General features: G+C 33.7%; 1 protein-coding gene and 1 long non-coding RNA gene across 2 annotated transcripts; one reads left to right on the top strand and one right to left on the bottom strand.

Annotated features, from left to right (window-relative positions):
• Positions 1-1036: 1036 nt before the first annotated feature.
• LOC149484335 (netrin receptor unc-5-like) lies at positions 1037-18168 on the bottom strand. Its single transcript, XM_089700455.1, has 10 exons — positions 17980-18168; positions 14775-15227; positions 8891-9069; positions 8338-8416; positions 7264-7434; positions 6639-6779; positions 3941-4072; positions 3397-3517; positions 2819-2919; positions 1037-2400 (listed from the first exon to the last, which is right to left on the bottom strand). The coding sequence occupies exons 1-10, from the start codon at positions 18062-18064 to the stop codon at positions 2249-2251; spliced, it is 1614 nt and encodes a 537-aa protein (XP_089556581.1). The 5' UTR covers positions 18065-18168; the 3' UTR covers positions 1037-2248.
• Positions 17031-17590, top strand: LOC149484336 (uncharacterized). The gene is made up of 2 exons (XR_016316233.1): positions 17031-17147; positions 17335-17590. It is a non-coding gene; the product is annotated as an uncharacterized LOC149484336 (long non-coding RNA).
• Positions 18169-18837: the final 669 nt, after the last annotated feature.

The following is an 18837-nucleotide window of genomic DNA, read 5'->3' as shown; positions in this document are numbered from 1 at the left end:
GGTTACGTCAAATACTTATTGGTGTTATATTTCGAGACTTCTTTCGAAATAGAACTTACACAAAAAAATACTTAATTTTTTTGAGTTTGAATTTTGATTTATTTTTATACTTATTTAGCTAAAGTTTTTTTTTTTTTAACATTGTCTTATTACGTGGGACCACCACCACCGCACCAGACCACCTCCTTGGTACAGTGGTTGACGAGTGTGCGTAGTACCCAGGGGTCCTGGGTTCGATTCCCGGTGGAGACGAAAAAAAAATGTCTAAGTCTGGTAGGACACAGACGGCTGATCACCTACTTGTCCCTAAAGAAAATCGATCAGTGAAACAGATGTATCTAGATGCATCTGCCCCTTACCCCACTAGGGGACATGGGACTTTTTTTTAATACGTGGGAATGTCCCTGTCAATTATTTCACTCAGAGAAAAATGTAATTCTATACTTTTAATATAAGTTTTTGCTCCACATTCAGAGCAGTAATTTAATACTGATAGTGTAAGTTTGTTGCTCAATCATGCTAAAACTACTCAACCGATTTGGATGAAATTTGATATGCAGTTACCTTGAACAGTCGTGTACTAATTTTCTGTTTGCATGTATCAAATTAATTCTACATTTCTTAATTATCTTTTTCGTGGTTTCATACCCAGGTATATCCAGGTTACCTATACTTACTATAAAAATGATTATAATAATTATAATAATGTCCTAGGCATAAAAAAAATTCCAACTTATCGAATGTTTCGAGTGTCCAGAAAAAAAGAAACTCATTTCATTACAGACATCTTATATGCCCAAATAAGCCTACATAATATTTGTCAACTCCACGTGTTATGATTCCTATATTATGAGATTAAATTATGTTCATAAACAACCAGATATATAACATAACAAATACTTAGATTACTACATAAGGGATGAAGGTTTAAAAAATAAACAAAAGTTTTTCTTTGTACACATTTATTTCATATAAAATATATCACAGGTTTAAATACATTATGTACAAAATCACTACAAAGAACAATATTTGTATATAAGACAAAACATTTAATTGGCATCAGCTCATTTTTTCAGTCTTAAAGAAATTAACTGCGTGAAAAACATTTTATATTAGGTAAGCGAAAAGCGTCTTAATTTACAATTCAATGAATTATCCCAAATTAAAACTAAAACAATTTAAATAAAGTTAGTTTATAAGTAACAATAAATTAGTAAATAAAATTAAATGTTGTGATTTACGAATAGGATGAACAATCTTTACAAATGCCTTGTCGATGATAATAATATAATGCAAATGATACAATATATTATTTATTACACTATTTAAATGCAACAGAAGTTCAGACATACAGAACAAAAGAAAACTATTATTTAATCTTCTCTTTCATACTAACACATCAAGTTCACAGAAAATGTGAAAAAGGCTAATAAATAATATGCAGTTTGGCAGTATACTTGAATCTATATTTTAAGTGTATCCATTTACAACGAATTCGTCTTAGAAATCTAGATGTTCGATTCATTTATACTTTTAACATATTTTTAAGTTTCAGTTTTTTAGAAGCTAACATCAATATACAAGACTGACCAAGAATTTTGTATGGTTATGTAATTTCATTTTTTTTTAAATATTCTTATCGCTGTATATTGTATGTGTTGTACTCTATCTATCATTTATTTATATCGTTTACCTATTTCATTTTCGGACAACATATTAAATGTTAGTTTATATTTAATGTTAGTAAATAAAAAAACTGAATTGTTAAGTGATTTTCTATTAATAAGTATATTTACTACATCATTGTGTTCATAAACTGAACCAAATACGCATTATTGGTGAACTTACATGAAGCAATTTGGCTATTTATACAAAAAAAGTATATTCCGCTATTTTCCGTTCAATTTGTCTTACACCTGAAAACTTAAACACAAATACCTATCTCCATACAATTTCAACGGAACCATGTCTATCGGGCATACTAAAAACACAATTCAACAACATGTGAACATTCGAAGACAATAAAAAAAAAGACGGGTTGCACTCCGGGAGTGCCGGCAGAAGTGAAAACTTGATTATTAACGTTGAGCATGTTTGATATTTTGGAATGGTATCGGTCTTACGCTTTTTCGATCAGGTCACGTGTCCTGACGCGAGTTTAAGATTTTATACCCATTACAGAAAAAGTGCTCAACGCCGCTAAAGAAGTTTTCACTTCAAAAAACTTTAATTTATTTTTATTATTTATTTATTTAACAATAGTGAGACATATTCTATCGCGGTAAGTATCAGCGCCGGGCGGCAAGCTGACAGCGACGTCGACCTTTGACGGCGAGCGTGATGACGTCACTAATTCCGCGAGCTGCGAGCATTCGCTCGAGTGTGACGTCATTGTTCGTGCTACGGGGTGAAATGTGGAATTAGATAGGGAAACATAATAGGGCATAATTATAGAGCAAAATAATGACAGTGGTAGAAATAATTACGTTATTAAATTCTTATGATAACTATGTATGCAAATTTCATAATGTAAAGTAGACATAATATTGTAGAAATCAGTGAAATTTTTTTTTTAATTAATCTATTGCATTAGGTATTTAGATGAAGGCTACGCTACGGCTAATAAACAATAACTTATAAGTTAAAAGGTTGTTAAATATTGCATACAAACTCAAAAAATGAATTTAAAAAAAAATCAAAAACGATTACTTAATTTTTACTTAACATTAAAAATATTAAGGACATCTTAAATAAAAAAAAGATCAAGACGCTATAGAAAACACAACACAAGACAAAACCACAGAACAGTATCACTTACAATTAGTATAGCAGCTGGAAGCGGAGTCCCCTGAGGGGCTGTAGGGCTTCATCTCATAGTGGTTACTAGAGTGGGTTCGATTACCGAATGGGGACGAATAGCTGGACAAGTGGAACCGGTTTTAGATAAAGACTTAAAGAAAGAGATCGTTACAAGGGTAAAGCGCGTCACACACGGTGAAGATACTATTAAATATTATAGTATCTTCACCGTGTGTGACGCGCTTTACTAGACATAAAAAATGACGTTAACATGTTAGCTTCAATTAATATTAACATATTATGTGCTTCCAATTTATTATTAAAATTCATCAACCTATGGCGTGAGCTTTGCCAAAAGTATTATCTGAAAAACTGATAAGAGCCGCGGGCGATTTAAACCATGTTATTACTTATTAAACTACTTATGATGGTTTGTATAAAACCGAATTTTGCAAAACAAACAGAATCTTAACTTAAACAATTGATAACAGAAAACGTTCATATTTCATGAAATAATAAAACTAATTTAAATAAAATCTTTAATAAAACCAAAAATAATTCTAATCATAATTATTCTTTCCTGGGATATAATCTCACCTGTTCCTCACTTGAGGCATATCATACTGATTGTCTGGAGCTTGCATCCAATACTCGTTGCAAGTGCGCGTTAAGTCCGGCCCCGTACTGCCTTTATCTCGAGAATATGTTTTGGGCATACCTGTATATTTTCATATATAATGTAAGTAATATTCGTAATAAATTTTATCAATTACTAACTAATCATTTAAAAGAGTATCTAAGACAATTTGGTTAATTAATAATTTTGTGTTATTAATTATATCTGTGAATCGTTAACATGAATCAGAAATAACAATGGGCCCACTATAGAACCCTGTAAGACACCCGTATACGTTAATTGTTATTTCAGGATAACTAAACTCAGTCTACAGGTAAGGTTATAATTAACGAACATTAACTTTAAGCTTACAATACAGATTTTAACCATTAAAACAGCCAATTACTTATCTTTATTCATTAAATGTTATCGCGAAACTTATTCGAGAACAAGTGACAAATCATCAAGGAAAACATTAACTCTTAAAAGTAATTAACCACAAACACATACATATTAAAATCTTACCGGTTCTTGCAGCTATGTATCCCGGCCTGTTCCTATATTTACACCATACATATAAAATGACGGCACCCGCTGCTAACATGGCCACCGTGATCCCGATGCCCACATAGAGAGTAAGGTTGTTCTTGTATAGATCTAAAAATATATGAAAATATAGCTATATCAATGTGTATTCTGATCAATATACTTCAATTCGTAACAGTGAAACGTTTCATCATGTTTAGAAAGTCTGTTAAACTACCTTATTAAGGTAAAGTCCTGTCCAAGAAGTGTATTTTTTTAAGTAAATACTCTAGGAATTTTGAAGTGAAACTTTTTTAGGTGCGTTGAGAGTATAATTTCAAGGTCGCGTTATGGCAATACCGTCACGGAGTAAGGCGACGATTTTGCTATCTTCGAATCTTGCCAAAGAAGTTTCACTCCTGACACATGTGGTCGGCACACACGCTCTTTTTTATAAAATAGTTGAGTGTGGGAAAAACAGAAAAAAGTAGAAAATACAACAACCGTTACTATTATTCTAATTAAAAGCTCTAACGTGCTTTTTAGGCGCGGGTCAAACACAAGCGGCGCGGGCGCGGGCGTGCCATAAGCGCACCTCTTGAATCTGTTTTGCACCACGTCCTTCTTATACATTTTGTATGAAAGAATTTTGGAAAGGCGACGAGGCGGCACGCCACGGTTGCGCCGCGGGCGTACCGCAGGCGTACCGCAGGCGCGCTTCCCCCATCGCATCCAAATAGAGGTCAATTCACGGTCATACACAATCAAAAACAAATCGGGTGGTAGTAGACCGGGAGATACTGACACAAAATTTCGAGTTACAATTACAATTTTTACAAAAAAAAATTTGCAGATTTTCGGCGGTATGGCGACCATTTGGAATCGTCCGAAAAGTATGGCATGGCGATTTTCGTAAATGGCTGCACGACGATGGTTACCTGTGCAAAAGTTAGCCTGGTACAAATGGTTGAATTGTTTTTTTTAAATCAACACATTCGCGTCGGTATGGCGGGCTGTAAGTCACACCGGAAAAGTATGGCATGACACTACCGCCTACTTCTTTTTTATGGGCTATCGGTAAATTCTAAAATTTTTGTGTTACAAATCGTTTGACTTCGCTATTTTTCCGACGAGTTCGACTAACGCCCACGCGACTAAGCCGCCGGTACCAGCGTTCACACCATCGTTTTTCTTTTTGTCATTGCGTACTAAGACCCCTGTAGAACCGCCATCCTGTTACAAATGACTCGAAATTTTGTGTCAGTATCTCCCGGTCTATAGGAGACGGTAGCCTGTCAGTCAAAAATGTGTTCTCTCTGTGTGGAATTATATAGAGCTGCTATTACATACCCTTCTTCGTTTTGTTTTTAAAGGTGAATTGAATTAATCGATGAAATGATTTACACAGGTGATGGCAGTAGGGAAAGTGAAAATGAAGAAGAGCATAATGAAAGTTCCCATGTATTTACAATGTCAGAAATAAAGATAATCCTGATTTTGATTGTGTTTTTTATTTATTTGTAATTGTAATAATATTGTGGAATGATCAGTACTGTAAATACTTTTGAACTGAGATTTTAATGATAAGATTTATATGGTTTAAATGTAAACCTGTGTTTGAAAACCATATTTTATCTATACTAATATTATAAAGAGGAAAGGTTTGTATGTATGTATGTATGGTTTTCACGCATAAACTAGGTACTGGACCGATTTTGATGAAATTTGGCACAGATAATCTTTAGACCCTGAGAAAGAACATAGGCTACCTTTTATTGCGAAATATGTACCACGGGCGAAGCCGGGGCGGACCGCTAGTACAATATAAATTTTGTGTTATTTTAACCTTCTTTTCTTCCATCATTACACCAGTACTACTTTAAAATTACTTTAAAAGTACTATAAAATTTTCCAAGTAAATTCCAACATTTCCAACAAAGATATATTTGCAATCGTGGGGTTATCCTCGCTATTTACTTACAAGGAATTATCAAAACAAAATCGTTACTTTCAAATTAACGTTACTTTCAAATCTCTTTTAGCACAAAAAACATAATTTTACTAAATTATGCATGAAGAAAATGCATTTAACCACTCTATATAAATATCATTTTCGGACGCCAACAGCGCGCCCGCGGTGCGCCCGATGCGCGCCGCGCCGCTTGTATATGTCCCGCGCCTTAGTTTTTCACACCGACTCTTAATTGGCTATTATCTTAGAAATGCGCGGGAAGGTATAATGGTTTTCCATTCCCACAGTATGAATAATTAATTATTGCACTTCATATGCAGTATAATAAACTCGCATAATTGTTGAATAGGTACTTAGAAGTTTTCTTGTTCAACTAAAAACTTGTAGGAGAATTTTATACTGTTTATTTTAAATCCCTGTAATTTAAATACCAATCATGGGCAAATAGTTATAAAAATAATATAGAATATATCTATGTATGCAATACCTGCAATGACTCTCTTCGAAAAAAAATCTCAAACCGTTTCATATACGAATTAAATTATGCAACAATTTGGAGTAAAATATATTTTCAACTTATTTTTAATTTTATGTCAATACTTTATTATGGCAGTTAATGTTAAATAAATCAATATAGTACAAAATTTGAATTTTGCTGGATCAAAAATCGCATCAAAAGAAGTCGATACATACAAACATTCAGATGAAGCTAATAAGAATACTCACGTATAGAACTAGAACACAACCCATCCACACACGCGGCGTGTTGCAATGTGGACCCCGTACAGGACCCCATACATTGTCTCCGTCTAACTCGCACACAATCCTCCCCACAAGAGGACCAGGCACTCCAGGGTGACCAGGATCCTAGAGATAGACCTTTTGATTCAAATCTAGGGCAATATAGGTTTGATAACTTTTCGATTTCCATGAAGCTTCTGATAATGTCTATCAATCTGTAGAGTGACAGATAAAGTTAGAAAGTTTACATCTATAAGTTTTAAATAGGCTTTCGGGGTTATTATAAGCAAGCCTTAATGAATTAATAATCTTATAGACTACTGTCTTGTGGATAAGCATAGGAGTACATATTTGTATCATCCTAAAGAATTTAATATTTGGCTGCACATTTTATATTTTCACACCACATTACCTACTTATAATTCAATTTGTTTTGGAAACGAAATACATTCTACAGTTTATAATATTCTTATAATTACTTATTACCTGACTAAAACATAAATCGAATTAACATTCACAATTCCTTTTTTTTAGCGGGGAGCATGCAAAAAACTTTTGTCAAACAGAGAGATCATCAATCCTGAAAAAACAACCATCAAATGTTCCTCACCATTCTGACACCTAACACAGTCATCATCGTTCTGCGAAGCTGGCCCTCTACATGGAGCTCCACCATTAGCAGGTGCTGGCTCCGAACAGACCCTGGTCCGTCGTCTGCCACTGCTCTGGGCACCACACCGACATGGTACCCAGGGAGACCATTCTGACCAGCCCCCGTTTACTGTGTATAAAGAACTTTCTAAAACCGTGTTCTTTTGATAGTTTACTGTATTAAGGGCCGATTTTTTAATGCTTGGATAAAACTTATTCGTCGAATAATGTATAAAACTACCATTTTAAAAACGTATTCTAATCTTTCTTAATACTATTATAAAGGCGAAAGTTTGTAAGTATGGATGTATGGATGTATGGATGTTTGTTACTCTTTCACGTAAAAACTACTGAACTGATTACAATGAAATTTAGCACACATATAGAGGGTAACTTGGATTAACACATAGGATAGATTTTATCCCGGAAATCCCACGGGAACGGGAACTATGCGGGTTTTCCTTTGAAAACGCGGGCGAAGCCGCGGGCGGAAATCTAGTTGCCCATATTTGACAGTTTACGTGACATTTTAATATTATCGTGTAATACTTTATTGGACGGATAAGTTTTATCCAAGCATTGAAAAATCGGCCCTTAAACTTTGAAAATTTGTTAACCTTTTGATCATGTTTCTAAGAAAATGTATTTAGCATATTTGTGAGTACTTCAGCTTTGAATCGGATTAGGCTGCTGTGAATTTATATATTTAAGTCTTGGATATTATTTTAAGATTGATCAATCATTTTAGGCAAAGGCATCTTTTAGCAATACAGACATAGTACGAGTAAATTAATTTCAAATCAAAATAATGATATACATTCAGCAAGACCGAAAATCCCATTTTGGCAATGTTAAAAATTTATAACTTCAACCATAGCCAATTTTAATTACACCCGGATCCCTACATCGCAAATGCATCTTATATCTTTATTTCAATCACAATACCAATGAACGAACGAACGCAAAAACAGCACAGTATTAAAAACAACAGCTTACATTGTCATACACAATAGCTGGAGTTATGAAAACTTACCGTAGACAGACAAAACAGCCGTGTCTGACTCCCTTCGGCCGGCGATGTTTTCCGCTATACACGTGTAGTTCGCCATATCCTGTAGATATAGACTGCTTTAATGGAAAATTGAGAATTGTCTTTATGAAAATATGAAAAGCATGTAGAATATCTTTAGTTTATTAATAAAAGGTTTGGTGTTAATAAAGCACATACAATTATCAACTAACAGAATGCCGATATTGTGATGAAATTTTTGGGGATTAATATATTTTTTTACCCAGAGTTAAGCTGGTCGAAGACTCTGCTTTTTAGTATGGTAATTGTCATTAACCGGGGCAGTTACAATAAAAGCTATATCTTTTCAATAATAATAATAATATATTATAAGTTATAACACTTCGCACATCTTTAAATTAATTCCAGGGAAAAAACCATATAAGCCGTTTTACGAAAATTACGAGTATCGAATTTCTAAGAACATAGAGCTCTTTGTTACTTAAGGGAGTGAAATGTGTATGTAGAAAAGCGTTCACACATAAACGTGAAATACGCGAACTAATTAATCTCTTACCTGTAATTTAACCTTCGGCAGTACCAACATTTCATCAGTTGCATCCACCGGGACGTTATTCCTCATCCACTTTATAGTGGCTGGAGGAGCCGCTGGTGGTGGTATGCAGCGGAAGGTGGCTTGTCTGCCAGCTTCCAGGGTCAGTGATTGAGGGTACTGCACGAATTGCTTCTTTATGTCTGTGGGATAGAGTTCAATTTTAATGGGATCTAGTATACGGAGTATAGATAGCATGCAGTCAACGTCATTCTTATGATGATTATTTTCTAATAGTAGTCTTCAGCTTATGCTTTTCGCGCGCTACCATAGAATACTAAAGGTGTACTAGTGCTACGGCTCTTAACATTCTGGGGTCATTTTTATGTATAACACCAATAGCGATAGATAGTAATTAGTAATCTATCTAAAACGGTTTTGTTAAATCTGCTCCAACGCTTGCAAATGTAGCATCAACAGGCGGAAAAAACAGAGGATTTTCAATTGTATACCTTTCCATTCCCATTTCAATTTAATTTATTGTTATCGATTGACTGAAAACCTTTTCTAACAATTTCTAATATCCACTTAAGATATAATAGCATCACTATTTTTTAGTCGACATCCAAAATAGCGGAACCCCGACTGGTGACTCGGAACATCCATCAACCAGCAAAGTGCTCGATTTAACGAGCGGAAATCATGTTTCCTTCATTTAATGGTTCCGTCTCACCCTACTAGGGGTTGTTTTAAGTAACGGCTAAAATTTTAAGACAGTGTTTTAGCCATCTTATTCCGAAACTTTGCTTGTGTGTTTTTGAGGTTATAATCTTCTTAATGGCTTTACCACGCAGAGTTTTATTTTGGACACGTTATAGTATTCGTAAGTATACTATAGTAATATTTATTTGATAAATCGATTAAAACCGTCACTGAATTATAGCAACAATATCGCCTTCTAGAGTCAGGATATAAGAAACAGTTCGTTTTAGCCGTGGGACGTCCGTCATAAACTTAAGATCACCAAAAATTATTTCCGTTCAACTTGGTCTTGGTCAGCGACAAGAAGAAAAAGAGAGAGAGAGAGAGCTTTATCCCATCAAAAATACAATTTTTAATCAACCCACCATAAAAGGCATTAGTATATCCCAAGCTTCATAAATGCATATTTTAATAAAATTATCGAGTCACAGTTAACTCGTAATACAGGTTTAACCGCCAAACCAACCCCCTGTTATAAACTTATAAAGTACCGTAAGGCGTAAGATCTTTAATATTGATTGCTTACAATATTCATTTATATGCATTATATGCATAAGCTTCTTGTAATTGGAAAGCTTGATATGTAGCAGTTGAAAGTTTTAAAACTTTTACTATGATGATACTGAATACTGATACTAGGAAACTACATTTTCTAAAAGAAGTGCAACTGCGGTTTTAACACTTACAAAAAAAAAGGTTAATTTTTTAAATCAATATTATACAAAAAGTAGTCAATATTTACACAGCTATCTATGCAGCTATATGTATTATTATTTATTATACGCAAAATTACCGAGAAATAGTAACCATCGAGATTGTTGCTGATTCTTCTTGAGAGAACGGCATTCTGACAAATGTTGCGTTTCAACAACAATACAGGTAATCCAATTGTAGGTACTTAATATCCATAGAAATTGTTTAAACCGTAAAGATCATAGATTACTTATGCAGTAGCAACACTGGACAAATCAATCGATTCCAGAAAAAGTAGGCTAAATAATGCTTCCTAAGAAATCTTGCGAATCCCATACACATGCAAACAAGCTTCATACAAAATTTTCGTTAATAATGAAAGAGATATGTATCGAATTTCACGCCTATACGATCCTGATAGTGATCTTTGCATTGTATAGGACGTGATCGCGCAGCTGCAGAATCAAGTTACACTAATAAGGATAATATTGTTGATTTAACGGATTTTAAACGAGTTTAAAAGGGTTTGATTTGCGGGCAACGTGGTGTTTATTTGTAAATACGTTATTTTATAGTTTATTTTTGCATGGATTTTATAATACTTATCTGTGTATTTATAATAATTTACCTACTTATCAAAACTCAGTCGAGATTAGCGTATCCAAGGCGGCTATAGTCGAAGTTCAGAAGGGCTACAATCTGTTTCCAATATGGGACAGAATAAAGTTAAAGGAATTTGTTTATGGTCAGTGATAAATGATAAGACGATGACGATGATGATGATGACATAATTAATGAGACTTCTCCAGAATTCTATAGAAAGATAAAACTTTGGTTTGAACTAAGTAGACCTTCTCACCTATTTCGATTCTATTGTTTTTCATTGTCCTATAAATTAAAGCGCTTTAAATCCGTTTTAAGTAACAAGATACATAATCCGCCGTAATAAAAGATTTCGTATAGATATTGATCTCATTAAGAGATGAGGATCGCAGCTGCTCGAAGAATCAAGTTTCTTTTCTTTTCTTACAAAGACCCCTCTTTTTATCATAAAGGGGATGTAGGACTGATTTTTACTTCGAGTTGCTATGTGTTTATTAAGAAATTATGGCCCATGTCCTCTTTTGGGGTATGGGGCGAATGTATTTACTTCGTCTAAAATGTCAACCGCGATTGACCTCGTTTAAACATTGTGATTAATTAAACTACACACAAAAATATTGTTTTAGCTCTCGGATTAATTTTAAGCAGCATTTAAATCTATTTTTAACATAATGAACATTTTCGCAATCGCTACGCTTTTGCCGGACAGTTGAATACATAAAAACCATAATACATTTGATAATCCAAAAAAAAACATAAACCGTAAATGAAACAACATTCGTCTTGAAAGTTGTTAAATATGTACGGTCTATGTTAGTACAAACGCATATACAAAATTCTTCAATATTTTACAAAACAAATCCTTTTATACGAAATCAAACAAAAATACATATGAAACAAAAGAGAACTTAATTACTAATCACGTAGGCCGGACTGAGCTGTCTTGACTGGCAGTGATTTAAATCGAAGTGAAGCTCCCATTCAGCCATATTATTGTATTTTGCATTTTGTATTTTATACTTTCTCGAAAGGTACATATAAATTTATTCTTCTTCAACTAGATCCTTACTTATATCACAGACTAATAATAATATAGGGTGATTGCGCTGGTTTTCGTCCAGTTATGGGAGTTGCCAACTTTGTGATGCGAAATAAATATTTTGGAGCACCCTTCCTTAAACATATAATATTTTTATTTAGTCCTTATATAGTCTTCTTTAAGATGATATTAAGTGAAAATAAATCATTTTGATGTATCTTTTTATTTAAATTATTTTCTGCAAAAGTAGGGTATATGCTAGTTTTCGTCCAAAAAAACTGGTTTTCGTCCTAGTGTAAGCTAGTTTTCGACCACCGTGTAGAAAAAGGAGGGTAGGTCAATTATTAAGTTAAAAACCAATTACAGGTAAATATATACTTTTATTTAATCAACATCACAATTTCTCACTACCTTACAGGTTTAGTTTTACTAATAATAATCAATATAACTAGTCAACACTGAGATCTATGTAGCACTTGGCAGTCTTTATATGCGTTAGTGATGACTGTTTAATCATTCGTAATGAAGAAAGGAATGCGTTACTTACAATGTAAATGAATAAAGTAATAATTATAGGACTGAGAAATTACATCAAAAAACAGAAATATTCATTCTAATACTTTGTTTATCAAATGAAACGTACTATATTAAACACAGCCATAATAATACGTTTTAGCTACTAAAATAAACTATACTATACCTTACTGAACTATGCATTATTGTCTTACTGATGCCTTTATTAAAGATTCTTCAGTGTACGTAGCGTTTTTTTTTCTAGCTTTCTTAGACTCCTTCGAGGCCATCTAAAAACAATAAGATCTTTCTTAGAATACGTTGAGTAAGTAGAATAAAAAAATATTGCATTGGCAAAACAGACCTAGAATAAAAGATGATACTCAAGTGAATGATAATCAAGAAAAATACAGTGTATTATGTCTGACCTACCCCCATTTATGCTACGAATAATTGACTCTACTTCACATAAGGAGAATGATACATGACTGAATGAATGACAATATTAGGTACCTACAGCACTCTGGCCCTCACCAATTATTATTTATAAGGAAGATACTGAATATAAAACTTTTCAATACGTAAAAAAGACGAAAAGTAATGCAAAAGAATAGCTATTTTTAATTTTTGTCCACTCCAATACTCATTCATGGACGAAAACTAAAACGTTTAAAGCTAAATTTAGTTTTCGTCCACTTCTTTAAATATTTTTTTATTTTGGCTGCACTGTCAAAGCAGTGGACGGAAACCAAAAAATCTAAACTAATAGCAATAAAGATCACTTCGGGAGAAACTATTCAGTATTTTAAAGGTCCGATACAGTAAAAAGAACCTAACAAATATTCACGTAGCTGTTTGAGTTTTCGTCCACTTGGACGAAAACCAAATATTTTGAGAATTTGGTAACCTAGTATCCGTCCACTTAATTTTTCGAAGAATATTATAAAAAAAGTATAATAAACACTTCTAATTGCGTTTAATAGGCTAATATCTAAACATACGTACCAAAAACATTACGTAAACTAGCTAAAACAGTGATTTAACTTACCATGAACTTTTCTCGCCGGCAAATTTTTCTCTCGCGCGATGACATCTGCAAGGCACGGATGGGAAGCGGTCACTTTTACGTTAATTTTTTGAACTCTCTTCTTGTCAAATCAAATTTTCATGTTGATAGTACTGTTGCTTACACATTATGGAACGTAAAAAGTGCAAACTTGCGCGGGAAGGTAGGTTTGTATTCAAGTTTCACGCACGTGATTGTAGCAGGTCAGTCAAATGGACGAAAACCGAAACTGGACGGCAAACCAGCGCAATTACCCTACTACGTATACAACTTATATAATAAATGCGAATGTGTGTTTGTTTGTCTTTCTTTCACATTTAACCCGAGTGATTTTAAGTAGGATCGTGTGTGTGATTAACTATAATATTATGTATCGTTTTGTGTCTGGATAGTTAGGAGGTACATTAAAGTGATAGCTCGGCTAATTTTAACCCAGGTGAACATTTCATTCCCATGGGAATTTCCTTTGACCAGGGTTTCATTTATAAGGTATCGTTAGAATTGTTTCAATCGTTGAAATAATATTATATATGTATTCGTAATGTCGTACTACTAAACACAGTTGAACTTTTTTGTTTAAAACCAGTCACAAAATCTCTATAACACTTAACAGTAGCAACAATAAAAGACATAACAAAGAATGTCATTAACACATTAGTCTCAGATGGTTAAAAATAACTTTCTATCAATAGCAACTCAGTAGGTAGCGTCTAAGAAAAACTTGCCCTTTTAATATTCATTGTTACTTGGCATAGACAATAGCATAATTGTCTTTTTTTGCTCCCTTTCTGTATGTTAGTGTTCTCAATATGTACATAAAATACGTGGGATGAAGGCGGGATTGTTTTAAATTGATTTTAATCTCGATTTATAGTGCGATGTGATTGGGGATTAAGTGTATACCTATACTTTGTAAATTAAGGTTATATAGCACGTTAGATATAGTTAATATTGCGGTTTAAAAGATAATATTATAATGACTGTTCGTTACTGTTAACCAACTTTTGAAATGCCTCTCTATAGTAGGTAGCTATGAAGTTTACTGGGTAACTATTATACAGGATAGGTTCAGGTTAGTATTTGATCCGATTACAAGGTCAGATTAAGAATAGTACGAAGGTTAATTAGTTTCATAGTTTGATAATTTCGGTATGCATTAAAAGTAACATGAGTTTTTAATAACAATTTAGATTTTAGAGCATTAATTTGTATTCAAGAAGATAAATACTCACAGGCATACTCAATAAACGCAGCCTGGCTCCGTATCCTGCCTTTGCTATTCCACGCGTAACACTCGCACCCGAATTTCCCGCCGAAATAATCGTCAATCTCATTCCTCGTCACATTTAACTCAGCCTCGACAACCCTGACTCCATTATGCGGGTCCACGTGTTCCAATTGCACTGTTTTCTCAACCCTAACGTCGTTACATTTGAAGTAGACTTGGAGCGCGTTGGCAGCCCTGCACAGGAGGGTCGCTGGTTTTGTTCGCAACACGTAGGAGTTCTTTGGTTCTAGGAGGAATATCGGCCGGCCGTCTGTCGTTTCGTCGTTTTCAGGTATGGGGATGTAATCATCCTCTCCGACATCGTGCTTGAAGTCCGAGAGGTAGGGGTCAAAGTTAAGTAGACCGTCTGGATGGATGTACTCCGGCCGCGTTTCTTTTTCCGTCGTTTCTTCTGAACCTGGAACAATTAAACATACAAATTTTTAACAACATCAAATACCTAACTACCCTGGTTATCGTTTTTTAATCCTGCATGGTTGTAGGTGTTAATAATTTAAGCGACTATTCAGAAAATGATACACACAAATTGATTGATTTTTTGATCTTACCACCCAAAAATATTGGCAACAGGTGTCGTTGGGGATTTGGTCGTTAAAAATTATGAGAAAAGTGTTCATTTGTTAACCGTTTCATTTACTTATTTTCAGAAAATTAATAGTAATAAAAAATCATCGTTCGCCAACCACTCTGTAGATCACGAATATTAACCTAGGGTGGTTTTGACTGTAAATTTTTGTGGTACATAGGTACGTACGCGTACGTATGAGCCCTGTCTGTGTGGTCTACAGTTCCATATTATTATGATAATAGGTACCTACTTAGGTAGGATGATACTTTATTTTTTAAGCATAGCATTTGGTACCTACCACTTGTGTACATGGAAATACCTGTGTAGCTAAATTACGCGTTTTTGTATGATTTAAGACAATAAATAATGTTAAATCCCTTTAGTTTCTGTGATCTGTGGTTAAATCATTGGAGTAAAAATATTAGGTACCTAGGTACCTACCTAATAAAGAAAAATTATAATGAAAATGAACCTAAGCAACTAACAAGCAATTGTAAGATTGATAAGCATAAATAGGTAAATATTTGTTTTCCATGAACATATATAAATTTATGGACTAATCAACAACAGCGTTGCAAATAGGGCATGCACCCGGGTTTACCCGGTTCCGAAAAACCCGGGTAAACCCGGGTTTTTTGATGATCTTGAGAACCGGGTCTGAATAGTATGAAACCCGGTTCTCCCGGTTCCGACCAAAATATTAAAATATAAAGTATTATTTATATTTTGCTGCATTATTTTAACAAATTTATTGTATCTGGCAACGTCAGACTCACGTGCATCGCGAATTTTCGTGCCACGCCTCAAACGTGGCTCCGATTGGTTGTCTAACCTTAGATTCTATAAGTTTCCTACGGTTGTATTACCAAAAAAAATTAGGCTTCGAAAATGACAAAAATTAGGCTACAGAAATATTTTTATTAGATTTCTCGTGAATTTGAAAAGCTGTTAATTTTACTGATTCATATTTAATGATCCAGTCATGTTTTTGTTTTTGGTATCAAGCTGAAATTTATATCGAATACTCAAGTCTTCGGTCCCTTTTATGTGAAAAAGTCGAACTCACAAGCCAACGCATCAAAAGATACAGCCGTAAATGCTGAAAATTTTCGAAAATTTCGACATTCGCATGGGACTCAAAACCTACAGCTGGGTACTTTTCATGTTTTTATGTGATATTATGATAACAAGAGCGCCGAGACAACCGTCAAAACGCTAAGGAATAGAATACGCTATCGATACAAATTGACATAAGCGTATGATGTTTTGCCTAAGGATTCGGTCACACTACCAACGACGACGACGACCACGAACAAAATTTTCATCCAGTCGAAATTAAATAAATTGTGCAAAACACAATTAAAAAAATTTTTTCGAGATCAATGGATAAAAAAATAGGTGTTTCGTAGAAACGGTAGCTCCTAGAAAAAAATGTATTTAACCTTTTTTATAGATAATTTTATGATGTACAATTTTGGTTCCAGGTGATTGTATGATAAACTTACCGTCTCGGCAAAAATCGCAAAAAAAAATTTTTTTTTTATTAATTGACCTCGAATTAATTTTTTTCCGAGTACCGTAATGACGGGAGATTTAAATATGTATTTTATTTTGAATAAATTTTGGCAAGATCTGAATTTTGGTCGTGGTCGTCATCGTCGTTGGTAGTGTGACCGAACCATTACCAAAATATCATGAGCTTATGTCAATAATTAGCGTTAGCAATTTCTATTCCTCGGCGATACTGACGTTTGACTAAGGGCCGATTTTTCAATGCTTGGATAAAACTTATCCGTCCAATAGAGTATTACACGATAATATTAAAATGTCACGTAAACTGTCAAATACGGGCAATTGGAATACGTTTTTAAAAGGGTAGTTTTATACATTATTCGACGAATAAGTTTTATCCAAGCATTGAAAAATCGGCCCTAAGGGCCAAGGTACTTTTATAAGACTGATAAATAAAGAGAAGTATTGAAATTTTGTTTCTTTATTAATTTAATAAAATAAGACACAAGCCGCGTAAAATAAAGGCCTATCAGGTACTTTTACAGTTACTTTTGTTAAATTTCGTATTTTTTCCGAAGTATTATAAAAGAACCGGGTAACCCGGTTCTACCCGGTTCTGAGCTCGATTTGGAACCGGGTTTCAAAAACTTGGAACCGGATCCGGTTCTGCATGCCCTAGTTGCAAATCATCACTACATAGTATATAACAAAGTCGCTTTCTCTGTCCCTATGTCCCTTTGTATGCTTAAATCTTTAAAACTACGCAGCAGATCTTGATGCGATTTTTTTTAATAGATACTTAGAGTGATTCAAGAGGAAGGTTTTAGTATATAATTTATTAGGTTTTAGACAAAGCGGGCGAAGCCGCGGGCGGTAAGCTAGTTTTCTTATAAAAATTAAAAATGCTCCAAAATTGTAAAATGTTCAATTAAAACAAGGATTGAATAAAAGCTCCCGAACGGAACAGAGAAGCTTATGATAATACTATTATAATTAATTAATTTCTTTCGTCTCCGAGTTTCTAGAGGTAATTGAAACACCAAAAGATAAATCAAAACAAGAGCCTTACCTCCATTTGTAACTTTTCCTATAGAAACACTCATTACAAGTATAATTTTAAACACATATCTTTCAACACACATCACTATAGACATACACAAACAAAAACAACACAAACACTATGACATCCTATCACCTAAATCCGATAACGTATTTCGGCGTGAAATATTAAAACGACAACACGTCCATCCCCCTTGAGAGCCCGAGGCGTACTAAATTTTTATTTATCATTTCATTCATTCCTGATTCCTCATTGATCCCATTGTTGTGTGTGTAGCATCATGGTGCATACGTGTGCGTAATCATGGCATCCTAATTTTATACTGGAAGGAATTTGAAGTAATTATTACACTAAAAACTTTATAAGCTTTATCGGATTACGATCAGTTTATCACTAATGGTTATAATCTTTCAATTTAATTGAGGAAATTATTAATTTTCTCTTGAATTTCTTGTTTTTGTACAGTTTAATACTTAATGGCTTATAAGTAGGCTATTGATTATCTCAAAAACAATTTTAGGTATTACTTAGTTATTATTATTTGTTTATAATTCATTATGCACGAATAAAAATGCGTACTTTTAAGTTTCGTTTTCATACCTATCCGTCGAGAGTTCTAAAACTTAGTCAAACTGAGCACTTATGTATTGTAAAATAATATGTACTTACCTACATAGGTACTTAGGTACTTCATGACTTTAAAATAAATAACTGAAAAGATCTATCTAATAAAAGGTAGTAGGTAGGTAGGTACGTACCTTCCAAAGAAGTAATATTTTAAGATTTTATACTAATTCATCATTTTAAATAATTAATTTTGGTTTTGTTCAGTTTTGTTATTATTCTTAAAAAATAGAAAGTACTACC

The sequence above is a fragment of the Colias philodice genome, chromosome 11, assembly GCF_061535455.1.
Source record: "Colias philodice isolate Cphi_HAF_F1 chromosome 11, ilColPhil1 Martin Lab GWU primary, whole genome shotgun sequence".
NCBI lineage: Eukaryota > Metazoa > Arthropoda > Insecta > Lepidoptera > Pieridae > Colias > Colias philodice.
Note: the sequence above shows the minus strand (reverse complement) of the source record. Positions and strands in the feature narration are given on the sequence as shown.

Excerpts from the sequence above, each read along its gene's own strand:
- LOC149484335 (XM_089700455.1), bottom strand. The coding sequence starts at position 18,064 with ATGTCTATAGTGATGTGTGTTGAAAGATATGTGTTTAAAATTATACTT. Across the intron at positions 9,070-14,774 it reads TGCGTTTATTGAGTATGCCT|ACATAAAGAAGCAATTCGTG; the intron begins GTGAGTATTTAT and ends TCTATCCCACAG. Across the intron at positions 2,401-2,818 it reads TTCCAGCTGCTATACTAATT|CACGAACAATGACGTCACAC; the intron begins GTAAGTGATACT and ends TTCACCCCGTAG.